The sequence below is a fragment of the Euphorbia lathyris genome, chromosome 3 (genome assembly GCF_963576675.1).
Source record: "Euphorbia lathyris chromosome 3, ddEupLath1.1, whole genome shotgun sequence".
NCBI classification, from domain to species: Eukaryota; Viridiplantae; Streptophyta; class Magnoliopsida; order Malpighiales; family Euphorbiaceae; genus Euphorbia; species Euphorbia lathyris.
In genome coordinates this window covers 44551683-44573510 of record NC_088912.1, presented here as the reverse complement: position 1 = coordinate 44573510, position 21828 = coordinate 44551683, and the positions used below count along the sequence as shown (strand labels likewise).

Sequence of the window (21828 nt, the reverse complement as noted above, 5' to 3'; positions counted from 1 at the left end):
TTTCACATATGTATTTGAGAAATTATTAATTTATAGAGGTAATAATACAATGTATTCATAAAGGGTTGTTCTAGAAAATTATTATCTTATTAATTTATTAAAATTGATCATTTTTTGAACTGGTCCAAGTCGGGACCAAAATAAATTATTAATTTAAAGAGTTTATTAATTTATCGAGTATTAATTTATAAAGGTTTTAATGTACTTATATACAGCAATGTAGTTATTTTGTCAGCTTTTTATGAAACAAATACTTGGTAAGAGATTTTACAGGTTTTGAATAGATTTTGCTTGAAACCCTAAACCAGAGGAAAACCCCTGGATTTTTGAATTAATACTCATGCTTAACTGGATTTGTGAAGCAGGATTACGACCAGCAGTTTATCCTTGAAACGGAACGATCAAGATCATTCAGAAATAAGTGGACTCGCTTCTAAATCACAAAACCAAAATGAGCAAACCCGAGGACAGTGAGAAGAAGGTAAGCTATATCCAATGTTGTTTCTTCGAAGAATAACTTTTTTTTACTCTCAATGCCAACTCTGTTCAGAGATTGCTTTTGTATTGGACTTATGTGGAGCCTGAATATATGCTTGGCTTTTAAATTTGATTTAGGTATTTACCCAATTTTAGAATCTCTTCAATAAATGATATACGTACAAACTGAATTTCTTGTTCTTTGAATGCAATTTGCTGAGTGTCAGGAGCGAACTCTGTTGTCAATGACTCTGCTTCGTTTCTCTGTTTTCTGGGATTTTTCTACATAGAGTTTGAACTAGAAGTTTAAGAAAGGCATAATGCTCCCCCAGCCCCCTTAACTTGTTCAAATTGGTCATTTTACCCCTCCAACTCATCGAATGTCCTATTTATCCCCTTAACTCCATAAAAGTTGTATTTCTCACCCCCTCAACTTGTCCATTTATCCCCAACTCATAAAATGTCCTTTTTACCCCCTTAACTCCACAAAAGTGGTATTTCTCACCCATTGCAATCCGTTATCGAGGCCTAAATTGATACCTTTTTTAAACGTTAAACCTATATTGGTGCTATTTTATATGTGGAACCTAAATTGATACTTTTCTAAAAACCATATGCCTATTTTGGTACCTTATCCTTACATATAATGTCTTTAACTTGTTTATATTAATGTTCTTGTTATTTGTATCTTTTATTCATTTCTTCTCATTTTAATTTTGTGGCTAGTTAAATTTTGATCATCTAATTATTGTAATACAATATTATTGTAATAAACACGTGAAGGATCAATATAATTATCAAATTAAAACAAACTAAAAAAATTGATATTAAAAAAATATATTTTCAAACTCATTTGAATAAGTCATATTAATTTTGCACTGTAAAGGGGTAAGAAATACTACTTTTATGGAGTTAAGGGGGTAAATAGGATCATAAGATGTGAGAAATACCACTTTTATGAAGTTAATGGGGTAAATAGGACATTCGATGAGTTGAGAAGGGGTAAAATGACCAATTTGGACAAGTTAAGGGGGTGAGAAATACCATTTTTATGGAGTTAAGGGGGAAATAGGACATTCGATTAGTTGGAGGGGTAAAATGACTAATTTGGACACGTTAAGGGGGCTAGAGGAGCATTAGGCCTTTAAGAAATAGAGGCTTCCTGGGATTTGGTCTTTACAAAACCTCAATTTCACATAAAAAGAAATGAGCTTAAGAACACTATTGCTGTCAAATTGTATTCCTTGGAAACACTGCTGATTGCTCGCCTGCCTAATTGATAGACTGTGCCAGGCAGCAAGAACAATTTTTCTAACTTTGGCCAAGACTGTTTTCCCTCTTGCTTCTTGTTACAGCACATTGAAAGAAAAGATGATCAATGCTTTCCTCTGCATTATTACAGAGAATGCATCGATTATCAGAGTACTCCCCATCTTGAATAGCCTAGCTTTCACTGCCAGTTTGTTATGCATTACTAGCCAAATAACAAAACTGCATTTAGGAAGAGATTTTGGATCCCTAACCATATGCTTCCAACTAACAACAGAAGACTTAGGCCTCAGCTCATTCCAAGCGAAATAGAATAGATCCCTTTTTTATTCAGAGGCCATTTGATAACGGAAGAATTTCTTACCTTATACTCCCTCCATTTCTTTTTATAAGTCATTCTAGCAATGAATTTTTTTTCCAAAATATAAGTCTTTCTAGTTTTTCAAGAACTTTTAGTATAGTTTTTCGGTCCAAACATTAAATTTTTTGTCTTGGTCCATGTGTTTTTCAAAATTACAAGATTTATTCACCAACCATTGTATGAGAGATAATTTTTTTTAGTTAACCAATGTAAATTTATTAATTTCATTCTATATTAATTGCATTTCTTAATTTGTGTGAAAAAAACCTAGAATGACTTATATTTTGGAATGGAGGGAGTACCAAGCTTCTTCAGTATTATCATTCAGAGTATTAGGAAGCTTCCAATAACCGTCTTTCCAAATCTCTGCCACCTTGGGAGCTCTATTAATCAATATCACGAATATCTATGTTTCGAAACAAATCCATCAGGCTCTACCATCTAACCAAGGGGTCAAAAAAAAAAAAAAAAACTCTTTTCCATCACACAAAACATAGGTAAATTTGTTGCTAACACAGATCTAAGTTGAACCAGCTTCCTCCGACTCCAACTAGCATCTAAGCGCTTAGTGATTCCCCAAAAACTCAGCTTTCTTAACTTGTTCTTAATAACGCAAAGAGCCTAAAGGGAATGCTTGTGTGTCACAAAGTTCCAAATGTACCTTCCTATAACAGTCAGGTTTCAAGTTTGCAGGTCCAGTATCCCCAAACCCCCTGCAGTCTTTGGTCTACAAATGGTGGAACAAGCAGCAACAGCTCATTTACTACCTGATGTTACCCTTCCAAAGAAAACTTTTACATTTCTTATCAACATCTTGAACAACTTAAGCAGGCAAATGAACGTTGAAGGCCAGTGAACATTTAAGCTACAAAACACAACTAGAATCAATTGCAATCTCCTTGTATAAGAAAAGGATTTATCACGTCACAAATCAATCTTAGTTATAATCATAGTTTTAAAAGGCGAAAGGTGAGCAAAGGTGATAAGGACATATATCTCCTCGAGCCGAGGTGCTCACCTCACTCACGTGAGGTGACAACAATTAAAAAAATTCAAAAAATAAAAATTAACTCAATCGCCACATCATCAATGTGGTAGGGGTATCTAGTGATCCAGAAAAGGTAGTAACGATGCAACATTGACCCATTCTTACCAACTTAAAGGGTTTAAGAGGATTCCTGGACGATTTATCCAGGGATATGGCATACTCAGTAAGCCACTGACTGAGCTCTTAAAGAAAGATAACTTCCATTGGACAGCGAGGCCCAAGAAGCTTTTGAAAAGCTTAAAGTCATCATGACTCAAGCTCCAGTTTTAGCAATCCTCGACTTTGACCAGCCTTTTACAATCAAGTGTGATGCTAGTGGTACGGACATTGGAGCAGTGCTGATGCAACAGGGACGACCTATTTGCTAACTGCCTAAAAGCTTTTAGACCAAGGAATAAAAAACTCTCTCCCTATGAGAGGGAGTTATTGGCCATCTTGCAAGCTTGTACTCAATGGAGACATTACCTTGAGAATTCCACATTCATCATTAAGACTGACCATGAGGCATTAAGCATCTCTTGGAACAGAAATTGCATACTTACTTGCAGCACAAGGGCATACCAAAGCTGTTTGGATTTTGGGTTATATAATTTAGTACAAAAAGGTAAGTGAAAACAGGGCTGCTGATGCCCTATCTAGACAACAGGAGGGTCAGGAATCTGCATACGGGCCTTGTCTTTGGTGATTCCTAGCTAGATCCATTGTGTCTGCCAGGGACATGATTTCACTGGGGTTTTATGGAAAGAGTTGTTGAAGTTATCAGACACTCACTTGTTATTTAGTAGTGCTTATCACCCTCAAACAGATGATCAATTTGAAAGATTAAACCAATGCTTGGAAAACTACTTCAGAAGCATGTGTTTTCGAATGCCTAAACAGTGGTCTAAATGGTTTAGCCTAGCCGAAAATTGTGTAATAGTACTTATCATAGTGCTATTAAGATGTCTCCGTTCCAGGCTCTCTATGGAGTTTAAATAGACAAGAATCCTATAGTATATTAAATAATAAAACTTCCTAAATAGTTTAAGACATTAAATATAATTAAATCCCTAAATAATAGAACTCCTAAACAATAGAATATTAAATAATAAAACTTTCTAAATAAGATTCAAACTCTCTCTAGTATACATAACATATACTATCCAAATGCGACTGTAGGTGTACTAGTACCAGAAATCCAATTCCAATGAGGAAAACTTAAGCCATTTCAGACTTTCAGTTTGTTCTCATCTCTAACCGACTAACCCTAACTTCCAAAATACCTAAAGCCTGTGCTGCTTAGCAATAAGAGAATGAATCTCCCGTTGCTTTAGAGTGTCATTGAGCCCTATAATATTCCAGCAACCTAGCATCTATCTGGAGGATCAAAACGTTTCTTCCCCTAACTCCATCTCCTATAACGCCAAACAACCCGTTGGTAGTATGAAAAGAATGCTCAGGCTCAGTACATTGAACAATCTGTTTATCCTTGCTCTTCTCCTTTACTTTCTTCCCCCGCACAATAGTTACCCAATCATCATTTTGGGCAGTCTGGATCTGTATAGGAGGACCCTTGGATGTCTCCCCAACATAAGATCAGTTGTAATACCAGCAATTAAATCTAATGATTATCAACAGGTTTAGATTGTTCCTTAACTTTCCAAATCTGCTTGCTAGGCAATTTCACAATACAATACTTCTCTCCATGCCCTAGCTTTTTGCAACCAGAGCACCAAGCAGGAATTCATTCATAAAGCACTTTCTGTGTAAGACGACATCCTTGTTTATCTGCCAAAATAAAATTTTTTGGAAACTCCCTTTTTACTTCGATTTCCACCAAAAGACAAGCATAACCCAAACGAGTTTTGTTTGCCGTAAATTGGTCAGAAAACAGAGGTCTACCAAGGATGCTAGATATTTTGATTAACAAAAGACATACCAAAACTCCCAAGACAGAGATGGAAACTGAACCTAAACAGGCACACAAGATACCTCTTTAAAATTCATACCTATCCTAGGTGACCAGACTCAAAGCATCAAAGGTCTTCACAACAACAACAAAGCCTTACTCCCGAAATGATTCGGGGTCGGCTAACATGAACCATCATATGAAACCGTGCAATAAAGTCGTATCAGCGACACAAATTCTCTCCCTCCACTCTGTCCTACACACTACCATATTCTCCTCAATCCCTAATAAACTCATATCACGCTCGATCACCCTCCTCCAAGTTTGCTTAGGTCTACCCCTACCCCTCACCACTACATCCCTTTGCCACTCTTCAGTCCTCCTAACCGGCGCATCAATCGCTCTTCGTCTTATATGGCCAAACCACCTTAGTCGGTTTTCCCTCATTTTATTCTCAATAGATGTAACCCCTACTTTTGTCCTAATTATTTCATTACTCACCTTATCCTTTCTTGTATGACCACACATCATAGTTTTAAAAGTCGAAAGGCGAGTCAAGGCGACAAGGGCAAAAAATCGCCTTGAGGCGAGGCAAGAGGCGAGGCGACGGCCTTTCGCACGTGAGGCGACAAAAAAATAGAAAATCAAATAAAATTAAATTAACTCAATAAAAACTATTAGTACTTAAGGATAGTTTAATTTCTAAGCTTATAAACCAAATTAACTTAAAGTCTAATAATAAAGTGCTAATTCTTAAATCCAAATAGCATAATATCAAGCATCTTCATCCCCCAAATCCAACTCCTCATCAAGATCTATATCCCCATCAAGTTCTTCCACTTCATCATCCTTATATTCTTCTTCTTCTTCATCTTCAACTCGATACTCATCCTCATCCTCATCCTCATCCTCATCCTCATCATGGACCTCATCTCTAACAACTTGAGGAGGATTGGCTTTTGACCGGGAAGAGTTTCCTCTAACGTATGTCTTTGTGACATTAGCACTTGCGGTAGGGGTGACACTTTTGCCTTTTGCCCTAGTATTGTAGACATCTTCTTCCGCTCCACTAACTATACTAACCATAGTCCATGGAAATTCGTCATCATCCTCAAATACACGATCATCATTGTCATTGTTATTCTCTCCCTCCATTCTACCCGTCAACCACTCATTGCAATCATCAATATCCTTCAAACTAATGGTGTCCTTAACCCCTTTTCGATTCTTCAAAGATCGATTATACTTCACATAAACTAAATCATTCAAACATGTTTGAGCTAGTCGATTTCTTTTTTTGCTATGAACCTACAAAATAATAATTAAGAACAACATTAATGACTAACATAACTAATATTAAAACATAAAAAAGCTTATTACAATTATTTTTATTAACTTACATGTTCAAAGAAACTCCAATTTCTTTCACAACCCGATGCACTACAAGTGAGACTAAGCACTTTGATGGAAAATTTTTGTAATTGTGGAAGACTTCCTCCAAATGATTTCCACCAATCAACTAAACACAAAAAATTATAATGCTTATTAAAATGCAAATGCAAACAATGAACTTAAAGTTGGAAAATTCAAATGTCCAAAGTTATTATTTTGTTCGTTGCCTAACCGCCATCTTCATTCCAAATAAATCATTCGGTGTACTATTATGATATCTAGTCAACTGTGTATTGATTTGGTCTTGCTCTTCCTCACTTGGAACCAATCTCTCCAATGTCTGATAAAATCCCTTTCTAACCTCATCATTCTCATCCGCTGCACCGAAAAATGCTGGATTTAACAAATAACCAGCTCCATGCAAAGGTTGACGGAGTTGTTTATTCCATCTCTTGTCAATTATTTCAAAAATATTATCATACTTATCTCTATCACCATCGAAACTCTTCGCTATCGTCGCTTTAGCCATATCCATAGCTTTATGGATATATCCCATAGCAGGTCTTTTCTCGCCATCCACCAATCGAAGCACGCGGACTAAAGGACCAAAGATCTTTAAAATGTAAAGAGTGTCCGCCCAAAATGCCGCTAACAATACATAACCAGCCACTGTCTTTCCTCCAATTTCTTTTGCCCACTTGCTTTTGGTCCAATCATCAGAGACAAACATCCTTCTCAAAAGATTCTTCACCGAATGCATGCGGTAAAGTGTGAGATAAACAGTGGCAAATCTTGTGATACCAGGCCTCACAAGCTCTCTTTGATTAGTGAATTTTCTCAACAAATTCACTACACCTGGCCGAGTATAAATGTAGGAATTCAACTTCACTGCCCTCTTTACAGTTCTATGGACAATTGGCAACTTCCCAATATCTTCCAATATCAGATCAATGCAGTGAGCTGCACATGGCGTCCAATACAAGTTTGACCTCTTTGCTTGCAAAAATTTGCCTATATGTTAAAAAAGTATGATAGCCAAAATCAATTAAAGATTGCAAAATAATAAAAGTAAAAGTAAAAAATTTAATAATGTAATAAATTAGCATTGTTTACCTGCAAGTACATTTGATGCAGCACTATCAGTAATAAACTGAACAACATTCTACTCTCCAATTCTTTCAACCATCTTATCAAACAATTCAAACAACTTCTCTCCGGTTTTGGAATAATCAGAAGCATCAACTGATTCGATAAAAACAGTCCCTTTGTGAGAATTAACCAAAAAGTTAATCAAAGTTCTTTGCTTTTTGTCTGTCCAACCATCAGCCATAATTGAACATCCATACTTTGCCCATTCTTCTTCAAATGATTTCATTTCATCATTCACTTTGACAACTTCTTTATTCAAAAGGGGAACTCGAACTTCATACATTGTAGGCGGCTTCAACCCAACACCATACTGTCCAATGGACTCTACCATCACATCAAAGCTAGGATAATTAACAGCATTAAAAGGAATTGCCGCATCAAAAAACCACCTAGCTATATCCGCACAAGCTTTTTCTCGCAACTCTTTTTTGCAAGCTTCATTTATTGTTGTTTGTCTCAACTTTCTATCTTTCACGACCTTTTCAGCATCTTGCTTGAAAAATACATCCATTGGACCCTTCACCCTTGGTTTCTTCGGGATATGAAATTTAGAAAGACTTTTCTTTCCACCCCGACTACCAGACTCTCCAAGATCATCCAACTCCGTCTCATCATCCCCAAAACTATCTAAATTGGTGATATCTACATCTTCCACCAATTTACGTGCCGCCTTTTTAGATGCAATATAATTAACAATTTCTTCTTTCACATGAGGTGGACATTTTTTGCACACCTGAACACTAGTATTTCCTCCAGCAATGTGATACTTAGCTCGGCATATTCCAGCTTTGGAGACAGTCACAAAAGTTACACTTGAGATCATTTGTAGAAGGTGGCTTATTTATCGTCACATACTTCCAACAAGGATCCGCTCTTGCATTCGGTTTTTTCGATACATTAGAATCAGTAACACTAGCACTCATTTCCAAACACCTACAAAATTCAATCAATTGAAACCATCTTAATAACAAAAATGATATACACAAAACAGAATTTCCATATAATCAGTCAAATTCCAATCAATTTCCACAAAACAGAAAACATATAATCAATTAAAAGCATGAATTCAAACCATATAAATTCCACAAAACAGAAAACATATAATCAATTAAAAGCATAAATTCCACAAAACAGAAAAAAGATAATCAATTACAACCATATCTCAAATCAAAACTATAAATTTTCACAGAAATTCGGCAGCATAACGGCACAATTACATGGAAAGAAAGAAAGTATAAGAAGAAAGAAAGTAAAAAAAGAAATCAAAAGTGAAGAGAAGAATAAGAAAAACCCTAAACCTAAACAGCAAAACGGAAAAAGAAGATAAAATAAAGAGGAAAGAAGAGAAAAAGCATACCTGTATGATTGATGACCGGCTGCCGGTGAGTTGAGAAGCAGAAACTCGGTAGTGTGTGGAGGAGAACTATCGGCGGTGAGGAGGAGAAGAAGAGAGCCGTTGGAGTTGGGGGCTGTATTGTGTCTGTATGTTTCTTTTTCTTATGGCTCGTGCGTTTTCCTTTTAATAGAAATTAGGGTTTTATTTTTTTTATTTTTTTAAAAAGTCTAACTTATCGCCTCCCCTTCAAAAGGCGGTCGCCTCTCGCCTCAGGCCGCCTCTCGCCTCTTGAAGGTAAGCCGCCTTCCATTTTGGAAGGCGGCATGGCGATCGCCCCTGTCGCCTCTCGCCTGAGGCGACAGAGGCGATCGCCTTTTAAAACTATGCCATATATCCATCTCAACATACGCATCTCCGCCACCGACATCTTATGAATGTACCATATAACAATGCTGGTCTGATTACCGTGCGGTAGAATTTTCCCTTCAATCTATTAGGCATGCCGGGGTCACAAAAGAAACCCATAGCACTCTTCCACTTCGCCCAACGAGATTTAATCCTATGAGCAACATCCCCATCTAGTTCTCCATCCGTTTGGATAATAGATCCTAAATACCGGAAGCACTCCGAGGCCTGAACAAGTCTCCCATCTAGGGTGATTGTCCCTGCCTCCCTATTCCTATCGTTGCTAAACTTACACTCCAAATATTCTGTCTTACTTCGGCTCAACTTAAAGCCTCTAGATTCTAATTTTTGTCTCCATAGTTCCAACTTCCTCTCCACACCTTCTTTCGTCTCATCAACCAACACAATATCATCTGCAAACAACATGCACCATGGTATACCATCTTGAAGTGAACTCGTTATTTCATCCATAACGATGGCAAAAATACAAAAATACACCCAGGTCATTCTTGCATTCCTCAGAACTAAAATTAAACAAAAATACATTTTCATGCACTAGATGAACTGTAAGAAGCCCATACCTTTTCCATTGATGGACAGAAGAACTCTCAATTTGATGAAACCAAGGAGAAAATCCCAAAACACATCCTACTATCGCATTCTTCCATCTCTCTGCCTCCACCTGCAATTCTTCTGAATGAAATTGAAAAACTCTTGATCCGTTGGAGACAGGAGGAGGAATGTAATTCAAAGAGTCATCCCAGGTTTGTACTTGATTTCCCGCCGTAAATCCACCCATTTAGTACCAGATTTTGAGTTTCAGGAAGCTGCACTTCATCCTGCAACTCCTCAACAACACCAGCAATATTACTCTCCAGGTTACCCTCTCTTACATTGACATTCTCATCCACACGCTAAAAAACAATAGGATCAGAGACTGTGACCTGTTCCTCGTCTCCCAAACCAGAGCACTCTCCCTCTTCTTCATCACGATCCAGAATCCCATAAACAATCTTCTGCAAAGCAACAAGTATTCGATCAGCTTCAGGCGTAGATCTTGGTTTCCTTCCTTTCCTCTTCTGTCAGAACTGTCAGTTCTGAATTAATATCTCAGGAATTTAGGATAGATTAGAAGAGAATTTAGAGAGAATAGAGAAATAGAATAGAAGTAAAAGGAAGTGATTCATATATTTCATTAGATAGATTGCCCTTTTGGTAAGGCATGACCTTATATAACAGCTTGTAGTACAGTTGAGGTCAGCAAACGGTTACATTCTACAGCTGGCCTAACAACTTCATTTTCTTAATCCGGCATAAGTTGGCCTGTAAACTGTGACTATAGTGCGCTGAGAGAATAGAAAAACCAACTTCCTGCCTTTGAAAATAATAGTCCTATTATTATTTATGTATTGAGTGAATTACTTAATCCAATCCATCCCGATAATTGTGCATAATAGATGTTTGTTCCATCAATGGCATCACTTTTCTGCAAATATTGAGTGACTTCTTTTTTCTTCCCTAACAGCTTTTTTTTGTTTATGTAATCTTACAGAATCTAAATAAGAAGCCCAAGGATTTAGAGATCAGCATTCCAATAGTTTATGGCAATATCTCATTCTGGCTTGGAAAAAAGGCAAATGAGTAAGTAAATTTTTGTTTTTTGTACAGACAAATATCTTCTGTTTTTTTAATGCAAGCTAATTATTTTTTGTTAACTCAATAATCAGGTACCAGTCACATAAATGGACTGTATATGTACGTGGGGCCACAAATGAGGACATTAGTATGGTGATAAAGCGAGTTGTTTTTCAGCTGCACTCCAGTTTTAATAATCCAACAAGAGTCATTGACTCGCCACCTTTTGAATTATCAGAATCAGGATGGGGTGAATTTGAGATTGCCATCACATTGTATTTCCACAGTGATGTTTGTGATAAACCCTTGAATCTGTGAGTTTCTTTATCTATTACTCTGTTCTAATTTTGGTTGGTTTCGTTTGGAAATTATAAATTTGTCCAACTGATTTTATGTTTAATCATTCTGAGTTCTTGAAGTAAAGAGTATGCGTTCCAACAAGCTCTCCTGCAATAACATCTATGAATTTTATGACTATCTATACAGTGTAATTGTTCATAGTCAATGCCCTATTATTATGATAAAATACACCATTCGTTGTATTATAATTTTAGTCAAAATATTTCAGAAACTATACTCTTGGCTCATCAATTTTGTCCTCGGTTATTTATTGTGTTCCTAGAGTTTCAAGAATTTAGATTTATGTCCTTTTTTTAGGTTTCAAAACATTTGAAAGATATATATGCTAAACAACCATCAAATAATGCATTTCTACTTAGACAATTGTGCCGACTGTCAATCTAAACCACTAAACGTAGTATTTGTATCCACATTGTTCAGTCATCACTCATCAGCCAGAATTTATGGTGAATATCTTCCAATACAAATCAAGGTGTTGCATGGAAGACTATCCTTATTTGACAATTTGCATTAGAATTGATCAAACAAGATAAAGAGGTCAAGTTAATTAGATTGGTTCTTTATATTTAAGGATAATTCTAGGTAGTTAGAATACCCCTTCGCAGAGAAAGAGGTTTCTCAAGAAGACGGATTAGGTGTCTATTCTTGGTCTCTTAGAAAGCATTGAAGAAAGTTAGAACTTATAGATTGACCTACAACGTTTTAATTGTATGCAGATATCATCACTTGAAGTTGTACCCCGAGGATGAATCAGGCCCTATGTCAACCAAGAAGCCTGTTGTTGTGGAATCATATGATGAGATTGTGTTCCCTGAGCCATCTGATGGTTTCCTTGCTCGTGTCCAGAATCATCCTTCTGTAAATTTACCCAGATTACCTGCTGGCTTTGTGTTGCCTCCTGGTATTTTAGCTTGTTGCGTTTCTGTGATGTTGCTCTTCATCCTTTCTGAATACAAGTATATCTTTTACAATTTCTGTTAATGATCATATCTTTTATGTCTTTATAGTACCAGTTGATGATACAAGCAAAAGGACGAGAGGTGACACAAAAGACCATCCTCTGAATCAGTGGTTCACGAATTTCTCTGAAGCTGATGAGCTTTTGCAACTTGCAGCAGCTCGTCAACAGGTGTGAAGAATCTAATTAATTTTGTTCTTCCTTTCGTTACTGTTAATTCTTTTGTCTCAAAATTCCAAATCATGTTCCCAGCATATACGACTACATGTTTCTTATCTTCAATAACATTTTCTTCTGTCTACATTCTATGTGCTCTTCATATTCATTTTAATTCAACTATTCGAGTGATCTGTTTTTCCTGATTCTCTTTCACACTGTGAATGATCCTTTGTGCACGTGTGTGCATGCAAATTTTTACTACGGATTGCAGGGTATCTCAGTTGTTTGCAGATTATATGTTTTCTAGAGAAAATTATTTGAGAAAGATCATCTTATACACGATGAACATAACGTGGAAGTTTCTTGTATTTTCTCCTTATAGTTTATATAGGTCAATTCAATAGCCACCTTTTATCGTGGAATATATTTCTTTTACAAGGTTGCTTTATGTTCTGTATACATATAAAAAGCTCTGGAGATGTTTGGAGAGTTGTGGGAAGAAATTCAGATAATCCCAAGTGTTATAAATTATATGTTGAATTTTTAATCACGTTTCTATTTCATTGCTAAAGGACATTAGCGATAGAGGATATCAATATTAGAATTTCAATTTTTTGCAATTGACCATGAAGTTATATCCCTCCTTACCTCAACTATTGGTGAAAAAAAATAATAGCGATGGTTCATGATGTATGATTAAGGAAAAATTTATATGGGGTGTGATTTTTGTTGATGAGCTTCTATATTACATCATCGCCCCTTTTTATTTCTCTTTCTAGTTTCATTCAGGAATTTCCTCTCTGCTTTTCAGATATCAGTGAAAGATTATCCTAGAAAACATAGTTAAAATAGTTAAGATGGAAAAGCTGAAAGCAAAATCTGAAATTTTGTGTTTGTGATGAAAGCTAATGACAACAAACTTTCTCCATAAGATGGCCCCAATTGTTCATTAGGTCTTCAAGTCTTCCAACCTTGTCCATCTGTCCCTAATTCCTTTGTGTCATTCTCTATCAGCTTCATGGGGAATTCTGGATTACAAGACTATAGACTGATAGACTTCTTTTAACTTCCAAGACATTTCAGCCTATTTTCACGAACATGCTTTACTTTTTCCTTTCTATTTGCATAATCTTTGAGGATTTCCTCGTTATTAAGCTCTTAAAAATTTTCTAGTCATATTTCTGCTTAAATCATATGAGAGACTTTTCTAACAGTACAGAGAGTGCTTAGACAATTTCAAGCAGAGATGGGAATGAAAGAGGATGTCCTTGAACAGAACCTACCTTTTGTAAGAGAAACAGTGTACAACAGCAACAACAACAACAAAGCCTTAGTCCCGAAATGATTCGGGGTCGGCTAACATGAACCATCATATAAAACCGTGAAATCAAGTCGTGTCAGCGACACAAATTCTCTCCCTCCACTCTTTCCTATCCACTACCATATTTTCCTCAATCCCCAATAAACTCATATCACTCTCGATCACCCTCCTCCAAGTTTGCTTAGGTCTTCCCCTACCCCTCACCACTACATCCCTTTGCCACTCTTCAGTCCTCCTAACCGGCGCATCAAGCGCTCTTCGTCTTACATGGCCAATGGCCACCTTAGTAGAAACAGTGTATAATGACATTAATTCCATATGGTGGAAAAAGCACAATAATATATGTGTGTTTATGTGCGAGAGAGAGGGAGAGAGCTCAGGCAGAAACTAGGGTCATAATGCAAGAGGACTTGCCTGAATAGACCCTACATTCATTTTTTTTTTAATTCCCTCTAGTGGAAAGAGCACAAGAATTTCGTTAGTTAATTTTCCAAAATCTTACTTTGGACAACGTTGAAAGGAAAAGCATTTCAACTTGTTTCTTCATACAAATTAACCTTGAGCCAGAAATAGGTAATTAATTTGGATCTCTTGGACATCTACTTTTCAGGAAGAGTTTTGGAATAAGGGGTGCAAATTTGATGTGGTGAAGGTTCCCTTTTCACCATGTGTTTTCTGACATGGAGCCTACAATACAGAACTTATCAATAATTTCCTGAACTTTTTTAACAGACAGGCAGAAAAGCTGCTGATATTATTTGATCTATAAACATTGATTATGAGAATTGAAAACTACTGCAATGGTGAGGCATAGCATGTGAACGTTTTCTGTGGATTACTTTCAAAAGTCTAAACTGGTCCAATTAATTTTAAAGCATCACTTAGTTACACTAAGTTTGAATAAGCTGAAATGTATTGTTATATCTTTCTGTAATTGGTAGATAATTTTTAGTTTTTTGGAAAAAAATGTTTTTATGGAGACAAATGCATTTCAATTTATTTATTTACTTTTGTGGAAAAAATAGGACATCCTTGTGTCTGTAAATGAAATATTGACAGCTTAGATTCATTTTATGTATTAGGTGCAAGCTCATATTGCAAAACTCAGACGACAGATAAGCTTGATAGATGGACAGCATCAACAGTTGAAATCTTCCTCTGACCAGTGATTCTGCATTCCTCAGATTTCTCAAAATATGTTCTTCTCATTTCTTCATTTTTTCCCTTTATTTTCTTATTAGTGAAACTGTATCTCTGTATCGATAAACTAAAAGTGATTAGTGTATAATTTGATTATATAGAAGTCAAATTTAATTATATTACTGTCTTCATATGCTAAATCAAATAATTTTCATGGTGCATCTGATATGCATAATTGACTGATGGACCAGTTCCTTCAATATAGCTTAACAAAAACTACGGTTGGAGAGGAGGTAGAGGAAAAGTAAATGAATTATAATCTTTTTTTACTTGTCAGTGTCAGTGTTTGTGTTCTGGACAGGATTAAGCAACTGACCACAGGCATGAAACTTCTATGCTCACTCTAATTCATCAATGTCGTTGCACAGAAAATTGTAGCTATGCCATTGGAATATATTGCTGATGAATTTGTTTGTCCTTTTTAAGTGTTGGGCGTAAGCAATGGCTAAGCCGTCTTGTTAATATTGTTATTTTATTTTGACTAATTATTTTCTTTAGTCTTATATGTGCCGTCATACTTCTTTTATATATTCCAACCCTTAATACATTATTGAGCAATTTGGCTTCCAAAATACTATTGTTTTGCATAATTTTGCAGAGTTTAATAACTTTGAAGCCTTCTCAAGTACAAATCCATGAGTCCTTGTGATGATCTTTATACATGGTAAATAGAAATTGGGTCGTCCATTCTGGCTTTTTGATGGGACCTGCTTGTGCTGTCTTGGTCATTTCAATTCCTTTTTTCACACTTATCTTGGTTGGGCATATATCAGGTACAGCCCTATCCTTAATTTTCGTAATTTTCTTAATTTTTTTTTTTTTTATAAATGGGTCCTGCTTAATTATGTCATTCCCTCCTCACCTAGAGCCAAAGTGTCCATCTTTATCTCGCTAGGCTTTTTATAGTCAAGGTCCTAATCTATTTAATTAATGTATGTTTAATTGTCCTTATAGTTGGATAATATGCCATATATAAAGTCCTTATTAATATAAATAGCTGATTGATAATCTTATTTTGATCTTACCTGCCAGTCTACCTTTTAGGGCCCTTGCTTCTGACTAATTGGGTTACAACCCATGTGAGCTTGTTTAGTTTTGCTTATTCTTTTGGCATCCCCTTCTGTTACCTGACTGTGGACTGTGAAATATATATAAAAATATTCAACCGTATGGTAATAACATTAACTTGAATCGGTTGCCTCATCATGCATTTAAATGCCTTTTTAAACCCTTTCTTGCAATTCAAATTAGGGTGATTTATTCACCTTTTCTTTCTTCGTGATGACATTATTAGCAGTAATAAATTTCCCCCTTGTGTGGTTATATATCTATGCCCATAAAACATAGTGACAAATAATACGGATAAAGGGTCAATTTGGCTTGCAGGAACAATTTTCTCTAAAATCATCTTTGGATTTCAATGTAGTTCACAACTTGGCTTTCTTGTCAAATTAGTCCTTAATTAGTGATATATCAACTTTGATTGGTGGTATTTTTTGCAAGTCTGGCATGTTTTATGTTGGACTAATTTGACCAAAGATGTTAAATTGAGACCAAATGGATACTCAAAAGTTCATATTGGGTCAAATTGACATTATGACCCAAGTTAAAGGAGGTAAGAGGTGGCAATTTCTGACACGAAAACACGATTATAGAGTCAACCCGATTGACACGACACGTTTGACACGAAAATCATTTTTCTAGCATTTATAACATATAAAACTATATGGTCTTTATCCCACATAGTGCCATCTCACATAATTGCTTTTATTACAGTGGCATCATTTCTAAATTTAAGTCTGTAGTTATTGATTGTCTTAAAAACTAAGAGAAAGGGGTCTACAAAAAAAAAAAAAAGGGGGGGGGGGGGGGGGGGGGGGGGGGGGGGGGGGGGGGGTACATGAAAGAATCAAAATGGACAGTAATAAAGATTTTCCAAACAAAAAAATCGCCGTTTGAGATGATTGAATTGATCTTACAAGACCTTACAGTGTTGTTTTTACTGGAAAATGTTGAGGCAAGAGTAACGTGGCCTTCATGTGCTGATGAATAGGCTGGGTCATTATCATCTATTTGGAAAATGTATTGCCTCTAGCCTCTCAAGTCACCACATTTCTGTGAGACTGGTGGGCCTTCTCAGTCAGGAATTTTATTGTGCATTCTTCCAATTAAATATCATTCACAGAACATGAATGAGTTTCTCTCAAAGAAGTCGACCCCTAGCTATAGGGTAATTCTTTTCTTATCATCATTTTCCGATTTTATTTGTAAAACAAATAAGTTACTTAGCTTTATGAATGAATGTATGCATGAACTACGTGAAAGCATATTAAATGGGAATATCATGGTGAAGCTTAACAAAATGACAATATATTTTTTTTTTTTTATCGTTTCTTCTTTTTTTTGAAAGGGAATTAATGAATCCTTCAAGTTCTAGTCATTTGTAACTATGATATTTTCCACCTGGTAACTTAGAGTACCATGATATTTCATACAAAAGAACATATCTGAGGGAACATATAAAGATGGACTGTTATGGATATTTTGGGATTTGAGAAAAACAAAAGGTGAAGACAGGAATGGGAATGTCAAATTTGCCGCTTTGAGCACTAAATCTAGTTTTTGCAGATCATATTCTGTGAACTTGTAGATATTGCTTAATTCTCTAAAAACTGGAGCCAAGTTAACGAGGATTTATGGGTGCACAGTGCACACTTTAGGAACTGATGTCTGATTAGTACAATTCTATTTTGGTAGTGGTGATTTGAGCAGGACCACAGAGGAAACCCTCCATTAATGTTGAGGCACTTTCCTCTCTTTATAGCTACCTTTTGCTAGGATAATTAGATAGATAGGATTTTCAGATTTAATGAAAAACATTATTGCTTTCCTAGTCAAGTCATTTTCAGCTATATAACTAAATTTTCCTTTCCTTGTTCTTAATTTTGAGCATTATTACTTAATTACTACAAGTTTATGTCAATTTTCAAAATTTAAGATAGAAAACTAGATCCTTAAAAAAGAAAAAACCCTGAATTGTATACGCGTTGTATAATACTAATTAGCAATCCTTTACATGCCAGTTAAGCATCAAGCTTATATAATGTTAATCATTATCATATATAGCATATATAGGATAAGACCGAATAATTAGAAATTAATTGTCTTTATTCATCTGTATATAAATTTCGGCAAAAAGGTACCATCTCCCCCCACCTCATTTTTGGGTAAGGTTTAATTGATTTGAACTGCACAAATTAAGTTTAAGCCTTCTAATTCTAGATATGGATAGATCTAACCTATTATGTAATTATGTTGCACGGACATTGAAACAAACATCGGAAAACATTATTTTAAAACATAATCTTTATAAAATAACCTTCAAACGAAAATGGATACGAAATGAAGACAGTTATGGGCTCAAAACACAAAAACGTTACTAAAAAGAAGTGTCAATGCAACATATCATGTAGATGGACTTGAGGATCAAATTCAAGAAAGGAATATTATAAGATTATAAAGTTTGCAAGTTCATATTACTTAGGGAACACAACACTTGCTAGGAACTGAACTAATAATAAATAATAAAGCTTTTGCCATGGTAGCTAGAAATGAAGCCTATAGGAACATCCAACTGTGTAAAGATTACAATTCTCATTACGGCAAACTTAGCACGGCTTGGACAAATAGATCCAATCCAAATCATTTTCTGTGGTCAAATTTTCCCCTGCATTCGGCACACTTGATCAAAATACTAATTTGACCACAAACTTGTTATACTTGGATAAATAGCCCCATAATTCATACTTTTATCCCATTTTTAGTAATAGTAAAATACCAGTATTAGCTGCACTGTTATTCCTATTCTGGAAGTTGATGATTTGTTTGTGGAGCATGGTTGAATTATGGAAAATGTAATGCACAGAAGCCAAATGGGTTATTTGTTGAACAATTCGGGTAGGAAAAGTTTAGTTGGATCTATTTGTCCAAACATACCAAGTATAGGATTGAAATTGTACTTATGTACATTATTATACTATAGGAAAACTTTAGAGAAAAGGCCAAATAGATGTAGAAATAATGTAAAAATAGGTTAGGTTTGGGTCAAGAATCATTGAGAGTTAATGTGAGAATGTAAAAATAAAAACATTGAGGTGAAAACCAGCAAAGATGGCAGTGAAAAACACATGGGGTTTGCGATATATGTGGATGATGCACTGTGTAAGAAGTCTTTGTTTTTATCGATCACTTAGAATCACAACCCCAACAATCACAAAAATACAAACAATCACCAGTGTTGTACCCTCCAGTACACTTAATTTCTGGTCCGTGATTTTAGGTAATACACCGGGAGGGTAGGGATGTCATTTCCATATGAAGGATAAAAACTGAATGGACACTCTTCTCAATACGTTGCTTGTCTTTATGTGAACAAAGGGCACATGACACCAATAGATTACTTAGCCAATAAATTTCTGTTCAGTAACATTTTGACTCATCTTTAGTTTTATATATATATTAATATTAGTGCGTTTTTTAGACGTTTAAACCTCAGTCAAAAAAGGCAAAAAGAAAAGGAGAAGAATATCCCAGAAATGAAGTTTTCTATGTTATAATAAGACTTGGAGATTGAGAATATCACATGTAGAATTTCAAAGATGATTTTACAGATCTCTCTAGAGATTGAAGACCAACTGCATGCATGCATACATAAAGTTTAGATTAGTTTCCAACTTTTAACTTCATGCTATGGAGACTTAGTTAACTATACATGACTAAAGTAATTACAGAAATTAAAATAAGAATATGACATAAGCAAAGGTTAATTTGTTTCAAATTGAGATGAACACCTTTACTTTTTAATGTAGCCTTTGGTATTTTTGGATTAATTAGTTTATATTATCATGTGTCATTGTATGATATATGCTACAGCTTTTGAAATGTCAATTTCTGATGGTGATTTGTGTTGTTTTGAGTTAATCAATCAAAAATATTTAAGGATGAAAATGTAGAAAAAGTTTATTAAGTGAAGAACTAAGGTACATACCCGTTCAAGTGAAGTTTTACTTCTAACGTTCAAAGTGATACAATTATATCTCTAACATTTGCAAGTAAAACCAATTTTACCCTAAATACAATTCTACTCTACACAGTTTAGAATCTCATTATCTTTGCTTCAGATGTCCGTTATGTTTATACTCTACTGTAATAAATCAAAGCTACATGTACCGGCATGAAAAAAAAGTAAAAAACTAGAAAGAAAAATATATTACACACAGTGAAGTAGTGATAACGAGATTCATAACGGTGTAGAGTGTTCTGTTAATAATAACTGAAAATTGATCCAACTTTTCAACAGTTTAAGGGTAAAATTGACGCAACTTGCAAATGTTAAAGATATAATTGTATCATTTATAATATTAAGAGTAAAATTGCTTTTAGTTGCGGAACGTAGGTAGAAAGGGATTTAAATTAGATTATGAGTGTGATTTATTTTAGGGGTTGAAAGTTGGAAATTAATGGTGAGAGTAAGAGGGTCCATATGTCATTAGGAGGAGCAACAATAGAGGTGTAAACCAATGGGGTTGTTTTTTACTCACATACACAAACCCCAAAACACCCGTGGTATGTCCCTTCTCCCTACACTCCACATCACATGACATTTCCCTTAATTCTCCCCCATAAATACCACCTCTCACCTCCTCTCTTTTCTCTCATCTCATCTTCTTTTTACTCACTCATCCACTTTCTTATCTCTCCACCACACTCCCCACCTCAACCAGAAATGGCCGTTAGAAAATCTACCAAACTCATTCAAACACCAGTCTTTAAGCAAATTCTCAAAAGATGTTCAAGCTTGGGAAAGAAAAATGGTTATGATGATGATGGTTTACCTCTTGATGTACCAAAAGGTCATTTTGCTGTCTATGTTGGAGAAAATAGAAGTAGATATATTGTTCCTATCTCCTTTTTGACTCATCCTGAGTTTCAATGCTTGCTTCGTCAAGCTGAAGAAGAGTTTGGGTTTGATCATGAAATGGGACTCACCATTCCTTGTGAAGAAGTTGTGTTTCGCTCTTTAACTTCATCTCTCAGATGAACAGAAAGGGTGTGTTTCTGTGTGAATGGTGTTTGCTTGGAGAGAAGATGGTTAAAGATGAAGCCGCTGCTTGGCTTCTCTTTTTTTTAACATTTTCTCGCCCATCTTGGCTAGGTCCAAGAATGTTACGAGATTGCTCAGAGTTCTTGATCTTGGTTTTCTTAATTTCTTAATTTTTTTTTTTTTTTTTTTTTTTGCAATTGGAAGTTATAGACCCTGATGATGGGGTTTTTATAGTCCAATTACTAACGTAGATACCCAAGGAAAAGGATATGGGTTTAGATTTGTATAAAGTTTGATTTTCCTCACTGATACTGTGAGAGAAGTTTTTAAAAGCAATGCAAGGTCTCATCTGCTTGTTCAACTTCACTATTGAATCTCTGCCTCTCTCTCTCTATCTTTATGTGAATATATATATTTATTTATGTTCATCAAAAAAAAAATATATATATTTATTTATTTATTTATGTGTATATGAAAAAGAAAGAAGAAGAAAAAGAGGAATTGAAAGCTAATAATGGTATATTTGCATGGGTTCATAGAAAAAGCATGATACTTAGTCTAATCAAATCATGTACATCTTAGACCTTAGATGAGGGCATCTTAAGACACAGTCAAACGGCATAGTTTTTTCTGTCAGAGAATGTGGGGTACTTCACTATGTACGGACCATCAGCTTTTTTTTTTATTTATTTATTATTGTTTTTGTTTTGAATTTTGAACTTTGAAGTGCACGTTCCATGGAGAAAACTTTCCACTAGCATACAATG

The 21828-nt window shown here is 35.3% G+C and overlaps 3 protein-coding genes across 5 annotated transcripts; 2 read left to right on the top strand and 1 right to left on the bottom strand.

The window, feature by feature from the left end:
- The first annotated feature begins 258 nt into the window (after nt 1-258).
- LOC136221711 (transcription initiation factor TFIID subunit 14b-like) lies at nt 259-15075 on the top strand. Of its 2 annotated transcripts, none has more exons than XM_066009139.1 (6): nt 259-481; nt 10878-10966; nt 11053-11274; nt 12037-12221; nt 12328-12449; nt 14841-15075. In XM_066009139.1, the coding sequence occupies exons 1-6, from the start codon at nt 452-454 to the stop codon at nt 14925-14927; spliced, it is 735 nt and encodes a 244-aa protein (XP_065865211.1). In that variant the 5' UTR covers nt 259-451; the 3' UTR covers nt 14928-15075. The 2 variants fall into 2 exon arrangements, with proteins under 2 accessions (XP_065865211.1, XP_065865212.1); XM_066009140.1 differs by lacking the exon at nt 14841-15075 and adding an exon at nt 12709-12949.
- LOC136222059 (uncharacterized) lies at nt 5936-9075 on the bottom strand. 2 transcript variants are annotated; one of them, XR_010685483.1, is made up of 4 exons: nt 8942-9075; nt 7549-8517; nt 6444-7446; nt 5936-6351 (listed from the first exon to the last, which is right to left on the bottom strand). XR_010685483.1 is itself a non-coding variant. In XM_066009536.1 (3 exons), the coding sequence occupies exon 2, from the start codon at nt 8405-8407 to the stop codon at nt 7598-7600; it is 810 nt and encodes a 269-aa protein (XP_065865608.1). In that variant the 5' UTR covers nt 8408-8517; nt 8942-9075; the 3' UTR covers nt 5936-7446; nt 7549-7597. The 2 variants fall into 2 exon arrangements, 1 of the variants encoding a protein (XP_065865608.1); XM_066009536.1 differs by having other exon boundaries at nt 5936-7446.
- Nucleotides 15076-20662: 5587 nt separating the features above from the next.
- Nucleotides 20663-21427, top strand: LOC136221644 (protein SMALL AUXIN UP-REGULATED RNA 12-like). Its single transcript, XM_066009052.1, has one exon. The coding sequence runs from the start codon at nt 20744-20746 to the stop codon at nt 21056-21058; it is 315 nt and encodes a 104-aa protein (XP_065865124.1). The 5' UTR covers nt 20663-20743; the 3' UTR covers nt 21059-21427.
- Nucleotides 21428-21828: the final 401 nt, after the last annotated feature.

Bases quoted from the DNA above. Each gene is read 5' to 3' on its own strand.
- LOC136221711 (XM_066009139.1), top strand. From the start codon at position 452: ATGAGCAAACCCGAGGACAGTGAGAAGAAG. The intron at 11,275-12,036 runs GTGAGTTTCTTT...AATTGTATGCAG, and splicing joins TGTGATAAACCCTTGAATCT to ATATCATCACTTGAAGTTGT. The intron at 12,450-14,840 runs GTGTGAAGAATC...TTTATGTATTAG, and splicing joins TTGCAGCAGCTCGTCAACAG to GTGCAAGCTCATATTGCAAA.
- LOC136222059 (XM_066009536.1), bottom strand. From the start codon at position 8,407: ATGATCTCAAGTGTAACTTTTGTGACTGTCTCCAAAGCTGGAATATGC.
- LOC136221644 (XM_066009052.1), top strand. From the start codon at position 20,744: ATGGCCGTTAGAAAATCTACCAAACTCATTCAAACACCAGTCTTTAAG.